At 43.4% G+C, this 16,070-nt stretch overlaps 2 protein-coding genes and 1 long non-coding RNA gene across 8 annotated transcripts; 1 reads left to right on the forward strand and 2 right to left on the reverse strand.

The window, feature by feature from the left end:
* The first annotated feature begins 122 nt into the window (after nt 1-122).
* On the forward strand, nt 123-4,891 carry LOC136178550 (E3 ubiquitin-protein ligase TRIM39-like). The gene is made up of 2 exons (XM_065952473.1): nt 123-206; nt 2,226-4,891. The coding sequence occupies exon 2, from the start codon at nt 2,236-2,238 to the stop codon at nt 3,856-3,858; it is 1,623 nt and encodes a 540-aa protein (XP_065808545.1). The 5' UTR covers nt 123-206; nt 2,226-2,235; the 3' UTR covers nt 3,859-4,891.
* Nucleotides 4,892-5,065: 174 nt separating this feature from the next.
* Nucleotides 5,066-14,170, reverse strand: LOC110002956 (adhesion G-protein coupled receptor G1-like). Of its 6 annotated transcripts, none has more exons than XR_010665936.1 (7): nt 13,872-14,164; nt 12,193-12,300; nt 11,087-11,215; nt 6,814-6,969; nt 6,681-6,735; nt 6,495-6,586; nt 5,066-5,810 (listed from the first exon to the last, which is right to left on the reverse strand). XR_010665936.1 is itself a non-coding variant. In XM_065952476.1 (7 exons), exons 3-6 carry the CDS (start codon nt 11,150-11,152, stop codon nt 6,351-6,353), a joined length of 480 nt encoding a protein of 159 aa, XP_065808548.1. In that variant the 5' UTR covers nt 11,153-11,215; nt 12,193-12,300; nt 13,872-14,170; the 3' UTR covers nt 5,066-5,378; nt 5,470-6,350. The 6 variants fall into 6 exon arrangements, 5 of the variants coding, with proteins under 5 accessions (XP_065808548.1, XP_065808547.1, XP_065808549.1 ...); XM_065952476.1 differs by having other exon boundaries at nt 5,066-5,378; nt 5,470-6,586; nt 11,120-11,215; nt 13,872-14,170; XM_065952475.1 differs by having other exon boundaries at nt 5,066-5,378; nt 5,470-6,586.
* A 491-nt stretch (nt 14,171-14,661) lies between these two features.
* Nucleotides 14,662-16,029, reverse strand: LOC136178487 (uncharacterized). Its single transcript, XR_010665897.1, has 3 exons — nt 15,686-16,029; nt 15,386-15,491; nt 14,662-15,297 (listed from the first exon to the last, which is right to left on the reverse strand). It is a non-coding gene; the product is annotated as an uncharacterized lncRNA (long non-coding RNA).
* Between the last annotated feature and the right edge of the window lie 41 nt (nt 16,030-16,070).

Genomic DNA, 16,070 nt, shown 5'->3' on the forward strand with positions numbered 1-16,070 from the left:
AGAAGAAAAGACTAACAATGTGCTGCTATCGGCTCAAGGGGGGGGGTCACATGACCTGCATAGGAGGCGGACTCTGGACTCTTTTCCTCATTAAAGGACTCACATCCCCCCCAAACTGTTTCTTTAGTGACAGCACAAGAACCTGTTTGTTAGAGGAAACACTTCCACCCAGTCCACCTGGCATTTTTAAGTCCTCCTCACTCGGGGTAAGTTCAGGTTTTTCTCTGATTTAATCACAACTTTATGGAAATGTTATAGAATTGTTTTTGTTCACTGGAAGAGAGAGAAAAAAGAAATAGAGAAGGATGTTAGAATTAAAGCTCCTGTGAGCAGTTTTTAGCCGGTTATAAAGCAGACTCAAACCAATTCTGATGCCTCTGTGTGAAAAGCCAACAAAACCGTCAGAGAAGGACTGATTATTTCTACATTGTATTTCTGATGTTTTAAATGCTTGTAACCATTGCCACAGGGACGATGTCAGGTAGCATGAGTTGCAGTTTTCTCACAGGAGCTTTAACGTAAAGGGCTTTCACACTTTCAGAAAACTCCTGAAAAACTCGGGATAGCGCGATGGCAGTCCTCATCTAGATATTTTCAGAAGTGCAGATGTGAAAGTGGCTGTAGTGTGGTATGTTCACCGTATGCACTATTAACTAGCTGCTTATTAGCGTTCTAATTAGTGCTGCAATTACAATAAAACCATAAAAACAATAGCACTAGTCAGACAGGTCAAATCAGGCAGAGGCAGTCGTTTTTAGGGAAAAGGTTTTAAGGGGAAGGGAAAGGCTCTTTTCCCTAAAGTGGAAAGTTTTCAGGTCCTTTTTAAAGGAGTTCACTGTCTGTGGGGCCCTCAGATTAGTAGGAGGCTCTGCCCCCCATAGAGCAGAGCTTAGTCCTGGGGGTTGGAGGCAGTTGGTGGCGGCAGATCGGAGGTGTCTTGTTTGGGTTTGTGGGACGAGCAGTTCTTTAAGGTATGGAGGGGCATTGCCCTGCATGCATTAATGTGTTGCACACTTTGTACACAAAGGAACTTCCAAGCATGCATGAGTTTTATAATTATTATTTTACTTAGTTCTCTGAAATACAGAAACACAAGCACATCAATTCAGCATGGATGCATATTACCGGACATCTGGGTAGACGTAATTAGGAATGGCACCAAAGACCCCTATGCTGCCCCAAAACTGCCTGTGTGAGAATGAGGGGTGCCTAGTGTCCATAAACATGCCTGACATGTACCCTACAGATGGGTAAATAATGAGATTTTATATTCAAGCCTGAGAGAGACGGGAAGCTAGTAGCATACTGGCTGCCTATTAGTCATTATTTAGCGCTTATTAGCACCTTATTCTACACAATTAGTCTTTAGCTAATAGGTCATTAACTAAGAGTTTGCCCTCTTAATAGCTGCTAATTGAAAGTAAGTTAGGAAGTTGTTGAACATAAATATGATCTTATGATGCTTGCGTAGAGTGGCCCTTATAAGGTAGTAGTTCTTCTTCATTAAAGTCTTTACATGTGATTTTTCACACTTGAATATAATATAAATCAAGTATATCCTCTGAAAATAACTCTGTGAGTCATGACTGTCTACAATGGGTGTAACACCCGAGTCCCACTGTCTGTGATGTTTTCAGAGTTTTCAGAGTCCTATCTTCACTTTGTTTACATCGCCGGGACGGCCGGCTGACTCCTCCCCTCTCGTATAAAAGTTGTTTAATTGAGGGACTAGAGAAAAGAAGAATAACATACTGTACTCACTGCTTAACTGTGTTTCTAGATCACGCTCATTTCAGGTAAATCTACATGCAGTGTGAAGATACCAGCAGAATAAAGATCACTAGCATTAGCATGCTAACACAACAATGCAGCGCGAGTTGTTTTGGTTTCATGCTAGTGCTCAAGGGCGACATCTGCTGGATCAAAAAATACATATAAACGCATATAAAGCCTTTAATAACTCAATAATTACTGACCAACAGGGTACCCCGTGCACCGCTAACCGACGTCCTCAGGTGCTGCTTGGTTGCAGGAACACACCATGAAAAAATAAATAAACCGAGGCAAACTAAAAACGACTTTACTGTCACTTAATTGACGAGTCTCACCTGAAGCTTCCTCAGGTTCGCCCAGCTTTATAACATGGGCATACACAGGTGTGTTAAATGCATATGGTCACATGACCAATCATGCTTCTTATTTAATGTCTTGTTTTCTTTTCTCAGAGTGTTCAACATGTCAGCTGCCAGCTGTCTGCTGTCCGAAGCCCACATCCTGTGCTCCATCTGTCTGGACGTGTTCAACCGTCCTGTCACCATACCATGTGGTCACAACTTCTGCAAGTGCTGCATCACCGAAGACTGGAAGATCAACAGGAAGTGCAAGTGTCCCGTTTGTAAAAAGATTTTCGACTTGATACCTGAGCTCCATGTCAAGACCTTCATATCTGAGATGGCCATTCAGTTCAAGCAGGAGGCGGTAAAGAAAGCCTTGGAGATCACTCAGCCTGGAGAGGTTCCCTGTGACGTCTGCACCGGAGTCAGACTGAGAGCCCTGAAGTCCTGCCCGGTGTGTCTGGCCTCATACTGTGAGATTCACCTGGAGCGGCATCAGACAGTGTCAAGATTGACAAGACATAAGCTCATCGAGCTGCTTCATAACCTTGAGGACAAGATCTGCACAAAGCATGACGAACTGATGGAGCTGTACTGCAAGGACGACCAGATGTGTGTGTGTCAGTTTTGTGCAGAAACAGACCACGAGTCCCACGACGTCGTTCCTCTGGCGGAAGAGAGCAAAGGAAGGAAGACTGAGCTCAGGGAGACGCAGGCAGAGTTTCAGCAGATGGTGCAGCAGCGAGAGTTTAAGATCAGAGAGCTCCAACAGTCGGCTTCCCTCAGCAGGGAAGCTGCAGACAGAGAGATGGCAGATGGCGTGCAGGTCTTCACCGCTCTGACGCAGTTTGTGGAGACGGGTCTGAGCGAGCTAACCAAACAGATCAGACAGAAGCAGAAGACCACGGCGAAACAAGCCGAGGACTACATCAAAGAGCTGAATCTGGAGACCTCCGAGGTGAGGAAGAGGAACGCTGAGGTGGAGCAGCTCTCGCGCTCCGATGACCACCACAGACTCCTCCAAACGTTTTCATCCCTGAAGTCCTCCCTGCCCTCCAAGAACTGGACTGAAATCAGCCTCCGTCAACCTTCGTATGAGGGGACTATAGCAAGAGCCGTGGCCAAACTTAAAGAAACCCTCAGCAAAGGGGTGGAGAAGCTTCTTGAAGGCGAGCTGCAGAGGGTGCAGCGGTATGCGGTGGATGTAACTCTGGATCCGGACACGGCGCATCCCAAACTCCTTCTGTCTGACGATGGAAAACAAGTCAATCACAGCGACGAGGCGAGGAACCTCCCAGACAATCCGGAGAGATTTTCATTTTGTGTGATCGTGTTGGGGAAGCAGAGTTTGTCCGCTGGGAGGTTCTACTACGAGGTGGAGGTCAGAGGGAAAACCAAGTGGGATTTAGGAGTCATGAGCGTGTCCGCCAACAGGAAGGGACAGATCACGTCGTGCCCGGAAGCCGGGTACTGGACTCTGCAGCTGAGGAACGGAAACGAGTACGTGGCTCTGACTGACCCTGACGTCCTCCTCTCGGTGAGGGCTCAGCCTCAGAAGGTGGGCGTGTTTGTCGATTATGACGAGGGTCTGGTCTCCTTTTACAACGTTGATGCTAAAGATATGATCTACTCCTTCACTGGCTGCTCTTTCACAGAGGATCTCTGCCCATTCTTCAGTCCCTGTTTTAACGACAGGGGTGACAACTCTGCACCGCTGAGGATCTCTGTTGTGCAAAAAACCTAAATATCTCATTTTATAATACTCATCATGAATGTGCAGTATATTTATTATTCTTTTATTGTTATTTCACAAACGATGAAATGATAACTAACCCTTTGTCAAGCCCCTCCCTCCTTAGTTACTGTTACTAGGTTGGACAAAATCTCTTGGTCGCTTGGCTCCTTCCCATTTGACACAATTGAAAATGTTCCATGATTTCACAAACTTATTTAAATTGAATTGATTCAAAACATGTCCTCAGTGAAATAAATACATCAGAGATACAGTAGGGTGTCTGAGGAGAACTCTAAATCTCTAAAACTTTTTATATGATCCGTGTCTGATGCTAGTGAGGTCGGCTAACATTCCACCAGTGGATGCTAGCCACCCCGCCTCTATACTGACTCACCTCTGGACTCCATCAGCGACAGCGTTCCATTGCTGGAACCAGGGGTTTGATAGATCCTCTTAATGTTGCCAACAGGGTCGTCAATACGCAGCTGAGAGTTATGTGCACAGTGACATCACAGCGCTAAATGCTACAGATGCATGTAAAAAAGAGAAACGTCATAATGAGTCTCTGAAAATGACGGTCTGCAGAGCTGTCGCCGGGCAGAACTGCTCAGGTGAAGAAAACTACACTATTAATTATCACAGATTGTAATTATCACCTGCTGTATTTTCAAATATCTGTCATATAACCATAAACAACATCCCTTGGGTTTAGGGAACGGGATGAAGAAATGTCTCGGATCACGATGTGGACATTTAGAGTCACTCTCGCAGACACCCTGAGCAACTTTTCACCGTGTTAAAGGTCAAACCTTCATCATGACGGCACTGACCCGGGCGCCTTGGCCCGAGCTAACGTTTGTCCAAGCAGAAAGCAGTTTTTTATTATTCCTAAAGCTATTTATGACTTTGTCAGCAGTTCATTGTTGGTTTGTTTACAATCTATAAACATGATTTGGATGCAACAGATGTTTCTTACTCTTTGTAAATGGTAATTAAAAGCTGTAAACGGTAACACCACTTTGACAACGTTCCTGCTTTGTCTGAATTTCTTTTTAATAAATTGGAAAGGAGGAAAAAAGTAACTCATGACGGATACATTACTCAGACTCTCTTCATATGAATTGGATGTATTGCATGTTCATCATTTATGCCAGAAGCCTTTTAAATTCAAGAACCGATGTCACGGGTGTGGAAAATCAGGAACTGGTCCCAAGTGTAGAATGAAAAATAAAACTATTTATTGAAAGAAAAAGGCAAAAACTAAAACTTTTTATCAAAATGTCCAAACTGAGAAAATCAACAAAACAAACGATAACCACTGAGAAACACTGACACTCCAACGTACGACAAACAACCCTGGCATCTTACAACAGCTTACAAACCGAGTGAAGGAACACAGAGACTAAATAGACACAGGGGTAATCAAACACAGGTGAGACTAACAAAACACAGGTGAAGACAATCAGGGCGATCAACACAGAGGCAGGATTAAACACAAGAAGTCAGAGACCACAGGAACACAAAAAAACCTGAGAAGATAAAAAAAAAAAGGGTTTTAATTCACTCAGAAAAGGGTGAAGGTGGAGTGCAGACTTCCTGTTTGAAGATCATCACACTGACCCTGCAGGGAGTTGAGTATGGTGAACACGTAGATCCCCGGCAGGGAGACGTAGGTGGTGCTCGCTAACCCCCACTGTAGACCCAGCACCCAGCAGAGCCCGATCACCGTGGCACAGTCCTTCCACAACCTGGAGCCCTTCTCTCTGTCCATCTTCTGCCTCTCACTGCCCCGCCTCAGGCCCCTCCTCAGGCCCCTCCTCAGGCCCCTCCTCAGGCCCCACATCTTGAACACCACCAGCCCCAGCATGCAGGAGTTACACAGGATCACCAGACACGGGAGAGCCACAGTGGTGATGTAGCTGACCACAAGCCGCTGCTTGAAATCACTGCTAATCCAGCATCTGCAGGTTAGTGTAACAGAGTTAAAATGCACTTTATTTTTGAGTACAGTTTTACAATTTATACTTATACTTGTATTTGTGAATTTTATCTTAACGAGTTATGTATATTTACTGTTATTTTATCAAATTTATGTTTCCTTTGAGAATGACCTTTTTGGCACTTTGCAGCTTCTGTACCTCCTGGGTTACCGTAGCTCCTTCCGTCTGTCCCTCACAGTTAGTGATGTGAAAAGCAGTTCTTTTCAGTGTACTGAATCAGTAGAATCAGTTCAGTGAAGTGATTCGTTCAAAAGATTCGTTCACTGAATCGTTCAGTACTTCTCTGTAGCTCTGTCTGTGAATCAGAATTTAATAAGCTGAAACACGGCCGAACGTTTAGTTCTGCTCGCGATCGTACTGAGAACAGCCGGTGGTGAATAATAAACCAATGAGCTGAGAATTTAGTTGGATGAAGCTCCAGTTTGCAAACTGAAAGCTGCTAAAACAATCACATTTATTTTCCCCGACCGTTCTGTTCAGTACGTTCAGAACACAAATCACTCACTGACTGACTGACTGAGAGGAAGAGAGTGACTCGGAGGCGGAGCTCAGAGCACATTTGAAACGAAGCATTATAGGAGGAAAATAGGAAAAGATGTCTGTGCTGCCCGCCATACAACAAAGGGCCCAATGCCACAAATTTACCACAAGTACAGCAAAGAAGCTCATGTGGTTGCAGCTGCAGATTGTTTCACTCCCAGTGTTGTTGGTTTCACAGCCGTCTGGGCTCCAATACACTAAAACACAAACACAGCAGGTTCATCATAAAATGAAACTTAGGTATTTATCCAAGAGAAAATATATTGTTTATGTCTGGCATGTGAAGTGAACCTGTTCCATTCCCGTGTGCAGACTCGTACCAGAACACACACGTCCCAGCGTCCACCTGAAACACGTTCAACATTAGAGCAGATCTTTACATGTTTAAAGTGTCATGCCAGCACATCAGCTGTCCTTGTTGTACCTGTTTGTTGTGCACAAAGGTTAATCTGACGGGGTGTGGGAGGTTTGTGACCGACTGACTCCCTGCCCTCACCACCAACACAAACCCCCCCATGACATCTCCGTCTATGCGGGTTGGCATGATTGCTCTGCTCTTACTTCTTCTTGGTTCACTCACCTGTAATGAAAAAAACAAACACCAGAGCTATCAGAGGGGGCATGATGAATTTCTGCTGAGGTTATCTTATTTTAACGTCAACTTAAGCCAAATAACTTACCCGTATTTATAAGAAGCCTTTAAATTAAGTAAAGTCACGAGGAGAGGTGGCTTTGAGTGACAGGTGGATATTGTTGACGTTTGAAATCAACTCAGCTGATTTAGTCACTAAAGCTGTTTTCACACATGCACTCCTGAAAATATCTAGATTATTTTAGAAGGACTCCTCCAAATATTCTCCTGACCTGGCTGTTCACATTTGCTCCTCACAGCTGGAGACGTGTTGTAAAAAAAAAATAAAAAAAAAAGACGAGGAAGTGATGGACGGAGCAACAGTGCGCAAATTTCCCCGCTCTGACCGATGGCGGGCTGTTGCCGTATTGCCATTAAGCGCTCCCTGAGGACTGTGACGTCATAAGCCCCCGTTCAGAGACGTGCTGATATGTGAACAGGTGGTTTGTTTCCGTTATCGTTGGACTTTTCTGGAGTGGTGCGTGAGTTTTATTGTCTTCAGTTATGTAGGATATAACCTTTAAGTTGTTTATATTTATCTTAAAAAGTCATTATTTGTAGACTTGTTCATCAATTAGTAACCTATACTAACAGTTACACAGACATGTTGTGTGTATATTTCAGCAGTGTTACCGTGCATTACTGTTTTCAATGTTCAATTGTGTTAATTAGGCGCCATATTTGATAACACGTGCTGTATTCCATGTCGTAGGGAGACCTCTGCTGGACATTTTGCAGAAGTGTTTTAATCCTGTATAAATGCCTGGACTCTTCAGTTATATTTTAAGTTATCTGTTGATTAGAAGGAGCATGTCATTGGTAATATAATTTCTTTGTTTGTGTCCCCTTTAGAAAAACCTCGCTCATACACTCGCAGAGACTAAGCTGCTTGGAATGTATGTGAATACAGAACAAAGTTGTTAATTATGCATGATTGTCTAGCTTGGTCATTTGTTAAGAACAGGTTAGTTCATTCATTACTTGTATTCTTCAGAAATATTTCAGCGACAAAGACGCCGTCTATTTTATATAAGAATTGATCTCCAAGTTTAGATAGACATGACCACTCTACCAGACATGCTACTATACATTACCAAAGCAAAGACAAATGCAATCAAGCGAACAGTCTTGTACCGAGCCATGCATGAATGGAATTCCCCTCCTAGACATATCACTCAAGAAAAGTTAGATTTAAACTATTATTAAAACAGCACCTCATGATAAGGTGTATTGAATAAACAGTAGAATATGGTTATGAGATGATAAGATAGGATAATACTTTATTGATCCCCAGAGGGGAAATTCGGGCGTTACAGCAGCACAGACAAGTAAGCTCAAAAATACACATTAAACAGAATAGATAAGATAAATAAAAATAAAAACAGGGGGTATATACAAGTACAAAATGAATGATGAAGTTAACTGGGGGGAATTGAGACAGTATTTGCAGAGAATGACAAGATAAAGTAACAAGTGATTAAAGTGACTTGGTGTGATAAATAGCAGCAAGTAATGTAAACAGCAGAGAAGAGAGGCAGTGTTGTACCACAGTAATGAGTGCAGTTATATAATGTAGTATAATATAGTGCAATATAATTAAATGTTATATAATATAGACTTGTATATATGTACAGTGGGTACGGAAAGTATTCAGACCCCTTTACATTTTTCACTCTGTTTCATTGCAGCCATTTGCTAAAATCAAAAAAGTTCATTTTATTTCTCATTAATGTACACTCAGCACCCCATCTTGACAGAAAAAAAACAGAAATGTAGAAATTTATTAAAAAAGAAAAACTGAAATATCACATGGTCATAAGTATTCAGACCCTTTGCTCAGTATTGAGTAGAAGCACCCTTTTGAGCTAGTACAGCCATGAGTCTTCTTGGGAATGATGCAACAAGTTTTTCACACCTGGATTTGGGGATCCTCTGCCATTCTTCCTTGCAGATCCTCTCCAGTTCTGTCAGGTTGGATGATGAACGTTGGTGGACAGCCATTTTCAGGTCTCTCCAGAGATGCTCAATTGGGTTTAGGTCAGGGCTCTGGCTGGGCCAGTCAAGAATGGTCACAGAGTTGTTCCGAAGCCACTCCTTTGTTTTTTTAGCCGTGTGCTTAGGGTCATTGTCTTGTTGGAAGGTGAACCTTCGGCCCAGTCTGAGGTCCTGAGCACTCTGGAAGAGGTTTTCTTCCAGGATATCTCTGTACTTGGCCGCATTCATCTTTCCTTCAATTGCAACCAGTCGTCCTGTCCCTGCAGCTGAAAAACATGATTTTTTTTAGCATGATGCTGCCACCACCATGTTTCACTGTTGGGATTGTATTGGGCAGGTGATGAGCAGTGCCTGGTTTTCTCCACACATACCGCTTAGAATTAAAGCCAAAAAGTTCAATCTTGGTCTCATCAGACCAGAGAATCTTCTTTCTCATAGTCTGGGAGTCCTTCATGTGTTTTTTGGCAAACTCTATGCAGGCTTTCATACGTCTTGCACTGAGGAGAGGCTTCTGTCGGGCCACTCTGCCATAAAGCCCCGACTGGTGGAGGGCTGCAGTGATAGTTGACTTTGTGGAACTTTCTCCCATCTCCCTACTGCATCTCTGGAGCTCAGCCATAGTGATCTTTGGGTTCTTCTTTACCTCTCTCACCAAGGCTCTTCTCCCACGATTGCTCAGTTTGGCTGGACGGCCAGGTCTAGGAAGAGTTCTGGTCGTCCCAAACTTCTTCCATTTAAGGATTGTGGAGGCCACTGTGCTCTTAGGAACCTTGAGTGCTGCAGAAATTCTTTTGTAACCTTGGCCAGATCTGTGCCTTGCCACAATTCTGTCTCTGAGCTCCTTGGGCAGTTCCTTCGACCTCATGATTCTCATTTGCTCTGACATGCACTGTGAGCTGTAAGGTCTTATATAGACAGGTGTGTGCCTTTCCTAATCAAGTCCAATCAGTTTAATTAAACACAGCTGGACTCCAATGAAGGAGCAGAACCATCTCAAGGAGGATCAGAAGAAATGGACAGCATGTGAGTTAAATGAGTGTCACAGCAAAGGGTCTGAATACTTATGACCATGTGATATTTCAGTTTTTCTTTTTTAATAAATTTGCAAAAATTTCTACATTTCTGTTTTTTTTTCTGTCAAGATGGGGTGCTGAGTGTACATTAATGAGAAATAAAATGAACTTTTTTGATTTTAGCAAATGGCTGCAATGAAACAAAGAGTGAAAAATGTAAAGGGGTCTGAATACTTTCCGTACCCACTGTGTATATATATATATATATATATATTGATGCTAAATAATAATAATACAATGTTAGTAGTGATAATAATGAAGCAGGTCATGTGGGTAGTGTTTTATGGGGGTGAAGTTTTGTGTCAGGATGGATTGTTATTGTTGTCATAGGCTGCTGTTGTACAGTCTGATGGCAGTGGGCACAAAGGGGCGCCTGAAGCGCTCTGTTTTGCACCTGGGGGGGATGAGGCGTTGGCTGAAGGAGCTGCCCATCTGCCACAGCTCACCATGTAGAGGGTGAGAGGAGTTATCCAGGATGGATAAGATTTTGTCCTTCATCCTCCTCTCACCCACTGTCTCCAAACTGTCCAGATCAAGACCCACTACAGAGCGGGCCTTCCTCATAAATATGTACATATGAAGAACATGGTGTGCATATATGCATTTGTATGTATGTTTGCACATTTATATGTATGTTTATGTATTATATATGTGTGTACGAGTGTGTACGTATGCAGGTATGTATTATGTGTGTACATATGTATCATTATTGGAAAATGTTGGGACAATGAAGTGATGCGGACTATTTCACATTTTCAAAGGAGCTTGTGTGTGTGTGAATGTGTGTGTCTGTTGTAGTCCTGTCCTGTTTATGATTAATGACCCCTGTCATTCAGATTTCATTTTCTCATTATCCTGGATTTCAGTCATTTTTTAAAACCAGGGTTCCCAAAGCTAAACATTCATAATCTAACCCCCTTATCTATTAAAGGGGGATCTAAGGAAGTAAACCTGTCTCGCCATGAGGTCTCCAAAGTTGAGGTTACAGGGTGACTGACCTTAAAGTAAATGCTTTCGATCACAGTGGTCACCAGCAGCACCTCGTCTGATGCAGCTCCTCCCATGCTTCTTTGGAGTGCCGAGGATGGGATGTAAAACCGGTGCTGAGGCGTGAGGCCCGCTTCGATCTTTAAAAAACAACGCACACATAAAGTCCAGTTAAAGTCTAGTTTGATAATACAGTTTTTAATGTAGCCTCCAAAGATAGATAACATCAAGGTGATCAGAGTGCAATATGTAACTCTGACACCTAGTGTTTAAAATGGGTACTGCGGTCTAAATTGTAAACATCATAGAGAGCTGTCTCCCCCCCCCCCTCCTCTCTAGAGTGGATGCTCACTCAGGTCACCATGTGGTGGACTCTGAAGCTTCAGTGTTTATCCAGCTCTGCATGGGTCTGTAAACCTTTCTGTGTTCTAACCTCTCTCCATTTTTCAAAAGCATCTCCAATATTGATCCTAGTTTGAGCACGTTTCTGCTCGTGGAGCTTATTAGAAACATGCAGAGGCTTTTTAGGTCGGGTACAATCACTTCTATCTGAACCACTTCTCTTGCCCGCTTCCATCACTGCAACACCTGTTGACCTGATAACTGCTCTCATATCTGACAAACAGAGGGCGTCCAAAACAGCCGTGTGGGTGGTCGCCTTAAAACCTCCTACCTTCTCTGGTCCAAACAAATCCAGAGCATTCAGGAGCAGAATCTAAAGTTAGAAGGAGGACATACTGGCTGCTGCATTGTTGTCAGAGAAGCCAGCACTTCAACACAGCATGTTTCCTTAATGATCAGAGAGTAAGATACCTTTATCATTTCATTGGGTAGATATCTTACTGATTGGTCCTTTAATTGTGTGTGTGTGTGTGTGTGTGTGTGTGTGTGTGTGTGTGTGTGTGTGTGTGTGTGTGTGTGTGTGTGTGTGTGTGTGTGTGTGTGTGTGTGTGTGTGTGTGTGTGTGTGTGTGTGTGTGTGTGTGTGTGTGTGTGTGTGTGTGTGTGTGTGTGTGTGTGTGTGTGTGTGTGTGTGTGTGTGTGTGTGTGTGTGTGTGTGTGTGTGTGACTTTCCTCATTTGTTTGTGCATTTTATATAAACCTGCAGTGTATTTTACCAGACAGCAGACGTCGTTCTCAGAGAGGAGTTCACTTTCATCCGAATGAAACGGTTGTCCAAACGGCTTTTGGGTCGTTCACAGGTGGCAAGCCTGTCCTCATAACACCTGCAAACAACAACAACATTTATAACTATAATCGGGTGTTTCACAGTGAACTGAAATTTCATACTTTTCCAAATTGTGCAGTTCTATAATTTTCTAGGGTTCAGGTCTTGTTGGAGGTCAAATGTGTCTCTGGTGTTTATGACTCAGAGAGTAAAATCTGGATTGAGAGGAAGATAAATGATCTGAATCTGCACTGTTCAGCAGTTACGGTTAGCTAGGAAAGTCAGACTCTCTTAGGTAGTATGGTGAAATGTGTTACATGAGACACGTTAGTGCATCAGTAGCGTGTCAGACCCACCATTTTCTTTTTTTTTTTTTTGTGAAAATTGTATTTTTTGTGTCACAGCCAAAACATATTTTGTTGTTTATAAATTACCAGGAATCCCTTTTTTCTGCTTGTGTGCATTTTTTTTAAATGAAGAAAAAAGTGGGACAGAGCGAGAGGTCAGATCGCGGTCAGGTAGGGATGCATGATTCGAGAGTTTTGTGCACTTCACGAGAGCTCAGCGATTTTTTTCCAAAGTCGAAGGATCAATGGTTGTTTTGTTAGTTTCGTCCAAATAAAAAAAGTAGGAACAGGGTTTTAATGTTATTCTCTGCTGTGCTGCTGTGTCATGTTGATAATAGAAGAGTGTGTGATGATGACACTTGTTGATGTTTGTGCAGGGACAAGGGAAGCACATTTAAACTATCAGGTTATTAAAACATTTAAACTAAGTAATAGTTTCTGCAGAGTGAGAGGCCTACAACTCTGAGAGCGTTTATATCGTTACGCACTGAAGTGTCGCTGAGAGGTTTTCAACATAATCAAAGAAACCAAAGACGTCTGATCATCCTGTCACACAGAGCAGCAACTAGATCATGTTATCCTAGATGTTGGAGTTTTAGTTGATTACTGTTTTAATAACTGCAGAACAACCTCTGAAAGAAAGGGCGGGAGCTCATACAGAAACTTCAATCGATCATCACTTCTAATGTAAATCAGTTTATTGGGATCTACACTGCAGACTGTAGTCTCTGTTAACAGACTGATGCTGTCCAAACAGCTCCAACGTAGGTCAACGCGTCACCTTCACTGCTGTAATCATTATAAACTATAAACTGGTTATTGGACACGTCACAGAGAACTTTGGCTGTGAGGTTTGCCGTCTGCTGAAGTGTAAAATGTTCTGAAATCGATACTTAATACTAAGTATTACTAAAAGGCCTAAGTGATTATAATCCAGAATATTCAAATTAATTAATAAAATGTGAATTTATCATATAAAATGACATTTCTCAACTGAAAACAGCCAACACAAAACTCAGAGCACGACGGAGACAGATGTATGTGATTCCACGCCCTTCTCTCCAGTTGATTTTGAGCCATTATTTTGTGAAAGCCCCGGGGGATCAGGAGTTCTGAGTATTTTTGATTTATTCAGTGACTTTTCTGTCTCCTCCTGCCGCGCTCTCGTTGCCGCGGGACCTCAGGGTTTACAAATTACGCACGGCAAAAAGCGCATCACTAACTTGTTCCTTAAAACTTAGAAAACATTCGTACATAGTTTAATTTCGACCAGTATTCTTACCTGTAATGGAAGAAATGAAGAAGAAAGAAAAACAAACGTGAGCCTTTTCCGAAAAGCCACAGTTCAGTACGGAATGCGGACTTTACCCTAGGGGATTTCAGCAGACTGCATGGATGCCAACTTCCGGGTTTTCTAAAATGCTGAATGTCTTTGTCCACCCTCACACACTGACTGACTTTGATGCGCGTTCCCACTAAGTCTGTGAGGGTTCAGGTCTGTCCTGCTGTCAGACCATGAAGTGTGTGATCTCTCGCTGATTTTATGAGCTTCTTATGCACCCTGTCCGCAAGTGGGCACCTGCAGATTTGGCGCGAGGGAATTGCCCATAGTTTAAAGCATTGTGACGCAAAACATGGGTTTCCTAGGGGAAGCCCGGAAGAATGGAGATAAGAGTAGTCACTACAAGTGGCTTATTAAGGGCTTTGGGACAGTGGCGGTTCTAGACCACTTTTAGTGAGGGGGCCAAACTGGGACCAGTTGTTTTTTCTTCAGAGGGGGAAATTAAACCCAGGTGAAAAATAGACAAAGATGATCGCTTTAATAAATATATATTATGCCAAATAATAGCGCACATCATTAAATATTTGTTTCAGTAACAGAATTTAATACTAGATTAAGAATCCGGTTGTTGACTCAAATTCTGTGTGTGTGTTATGAGGGGGGCTCTTCCTGTTGGAGGGGTGGCCAGCTCAGTGTAACAGGGGCACTGGCCCCCCGTTGGCCCCTGTCTAGAACGGCCCATGCTGTGGGAGGAAATTAAGATTCAGTCAATGAACGTACAAAGACGTGCTGATGGCAGAGAAGGGCTCCAGTGGGCCGACTGGTAAAGAGGTGTGACTTTGGGTGAAGTCAGGCTTTAGGATTTCTAATGTTGTTATCAAAGACTGACCACACAAAAACACATTTGTATCAGGGCATTTATTGGTTCTGATCCACACATGTCCCCCCCATCTGCTCCCAGAGACTTTGCAACACCTCTACCCCGGATCACCGCCCTAAAACGACGGCTTCCTGTCCTCGGTAAAAAAAAAACGTAGCAAGTGCCCATCAAACAGTCTGTGGCTGCTTTTCCGACTCCTGAGGCACTTCTTCAGTATCTGGTTCTGCAGACTCATCCACTCCTCCAGAAACGCTTCTCCTTGTGACGCGCAGAGGTTGTGCAAGACACAGCAGCTGTTGACGACGGTGGGGACCCTCGAGGTGCTGACGTGCATCCTCTTCAACAGACACCGCCATCTTCCCTCAGCCGCCCTAAAGTACTCTCCACCATCGTCCGAGCATGAATCAGTCTGTAGTTAAAGTTCGTCTGCTCGACGGTGAGATGCCCGTCGTCCGGGTAACCGTTCATCAGCCAGCTGAGCAGAGGGTACACAGGGTCTCCCAACAACATCACGGGCACCTGCACACCTTCAACATCTTTAGAGTCCTGGTTTGTAAACATGATAACAAATTAACCATTTCAAACAACCCTCAAGATTTCTCTGAAAGTAAGGCAACAAACAAGAACGCCTCACCGGTGGGAAAAGGTCGGCGCTCTCAGCCAGATCGAACAGCGACGAGTTCCGGAGCATGGTGGCGTCGCGTACACTGCCAGCCCACCCCACGTTGATGTTGGTGAATCTGTTGATTGAGAGAAAAAGAGGCTTTAATGATATACGAGGAGGGCAAGCATACTTCAAAGAGTCTCACATAACGACTTCACGCGTCTACAAGAACCATCTTCTTCTTAAGGTCAGAGTTTAGTAAGGGTGTCATCATTATTGCGGCGGCTTAGAATTGAAAATTGCAGCACAGACACTAAAGTGGGATTGTACCTGCGACTCGTTCATGTTAAAATATTTTAAAAAGTCAGAAAAAATCCAAAAAAAGGGGGTGTGTGCCCAAACTTCATGGCCCAGGTGGAATCAGATGAAGTAGGAACAAATATCTGCCTACTGTGCGCGCCTACTTGTGAACATAGCATGCCTTCTAAAAGCTGTTTAAAGAGGACTCTCCCTAAAACAAAGATCCCTCTCATATGACTTCTCGTCACGCGCCACAGTTTCCTGAACAACTGGTTTGTTTGATTCTAAAGTCACAGCACATAGTTGTTTTATTAGAGCACAGAGCATTTGGATGTCATGAGGCTTGGCTAATCGCTGTGAGATGTTATTGTTATTGAGCAGCAACAGGCAGGGTTTGGATTTCTGAAGTTCCTTC

Source organism: Labrus bergylta, chromosome 3 (assembly GCF_963930695.1).
Source record: "Labrus bergylta chromosome 3, fLabBer1.1, whole genome shotgun sequence".
Classification (NCBI taxonomy): Eukaryota; Metazoa; Chordata; class Actinopteri; order Labriformes; family Labridae; genus Labrus; species Labrus bergylta.

Bases quoted from the DNA above. Each gene is read 5' to 3' on its own strand.
- LOC136178550 (XM_065952473.1), top strand. From the start codon at position 2,236: ATGTCAGCTGCCAGCTGTCTGCTGTCCGAAGCCCACATCCTGTGCTCC.
- LOC110002956 (XM_065952474.1), bottom strand. From the start codon at position 11,302: ATGTTATCTATCTTTGGAGGCTACATTAAAAACTGTATTATCAAACTA. The intron at 6,970-11,086 runs GTCAGTCACCCT...TTTTCATTACAG, and splicing joins TCGAAAGCATTTACTTTAAG to GTGAGTGAACCAAGAAGAAG. The intron at 6,587-6,680 runs GTTCACTTCACA...TTTGTGTTTTAG, and splicing joins TGCACACGGGAATGGAACAG to TGTATTGGAGCCCAGACGGC.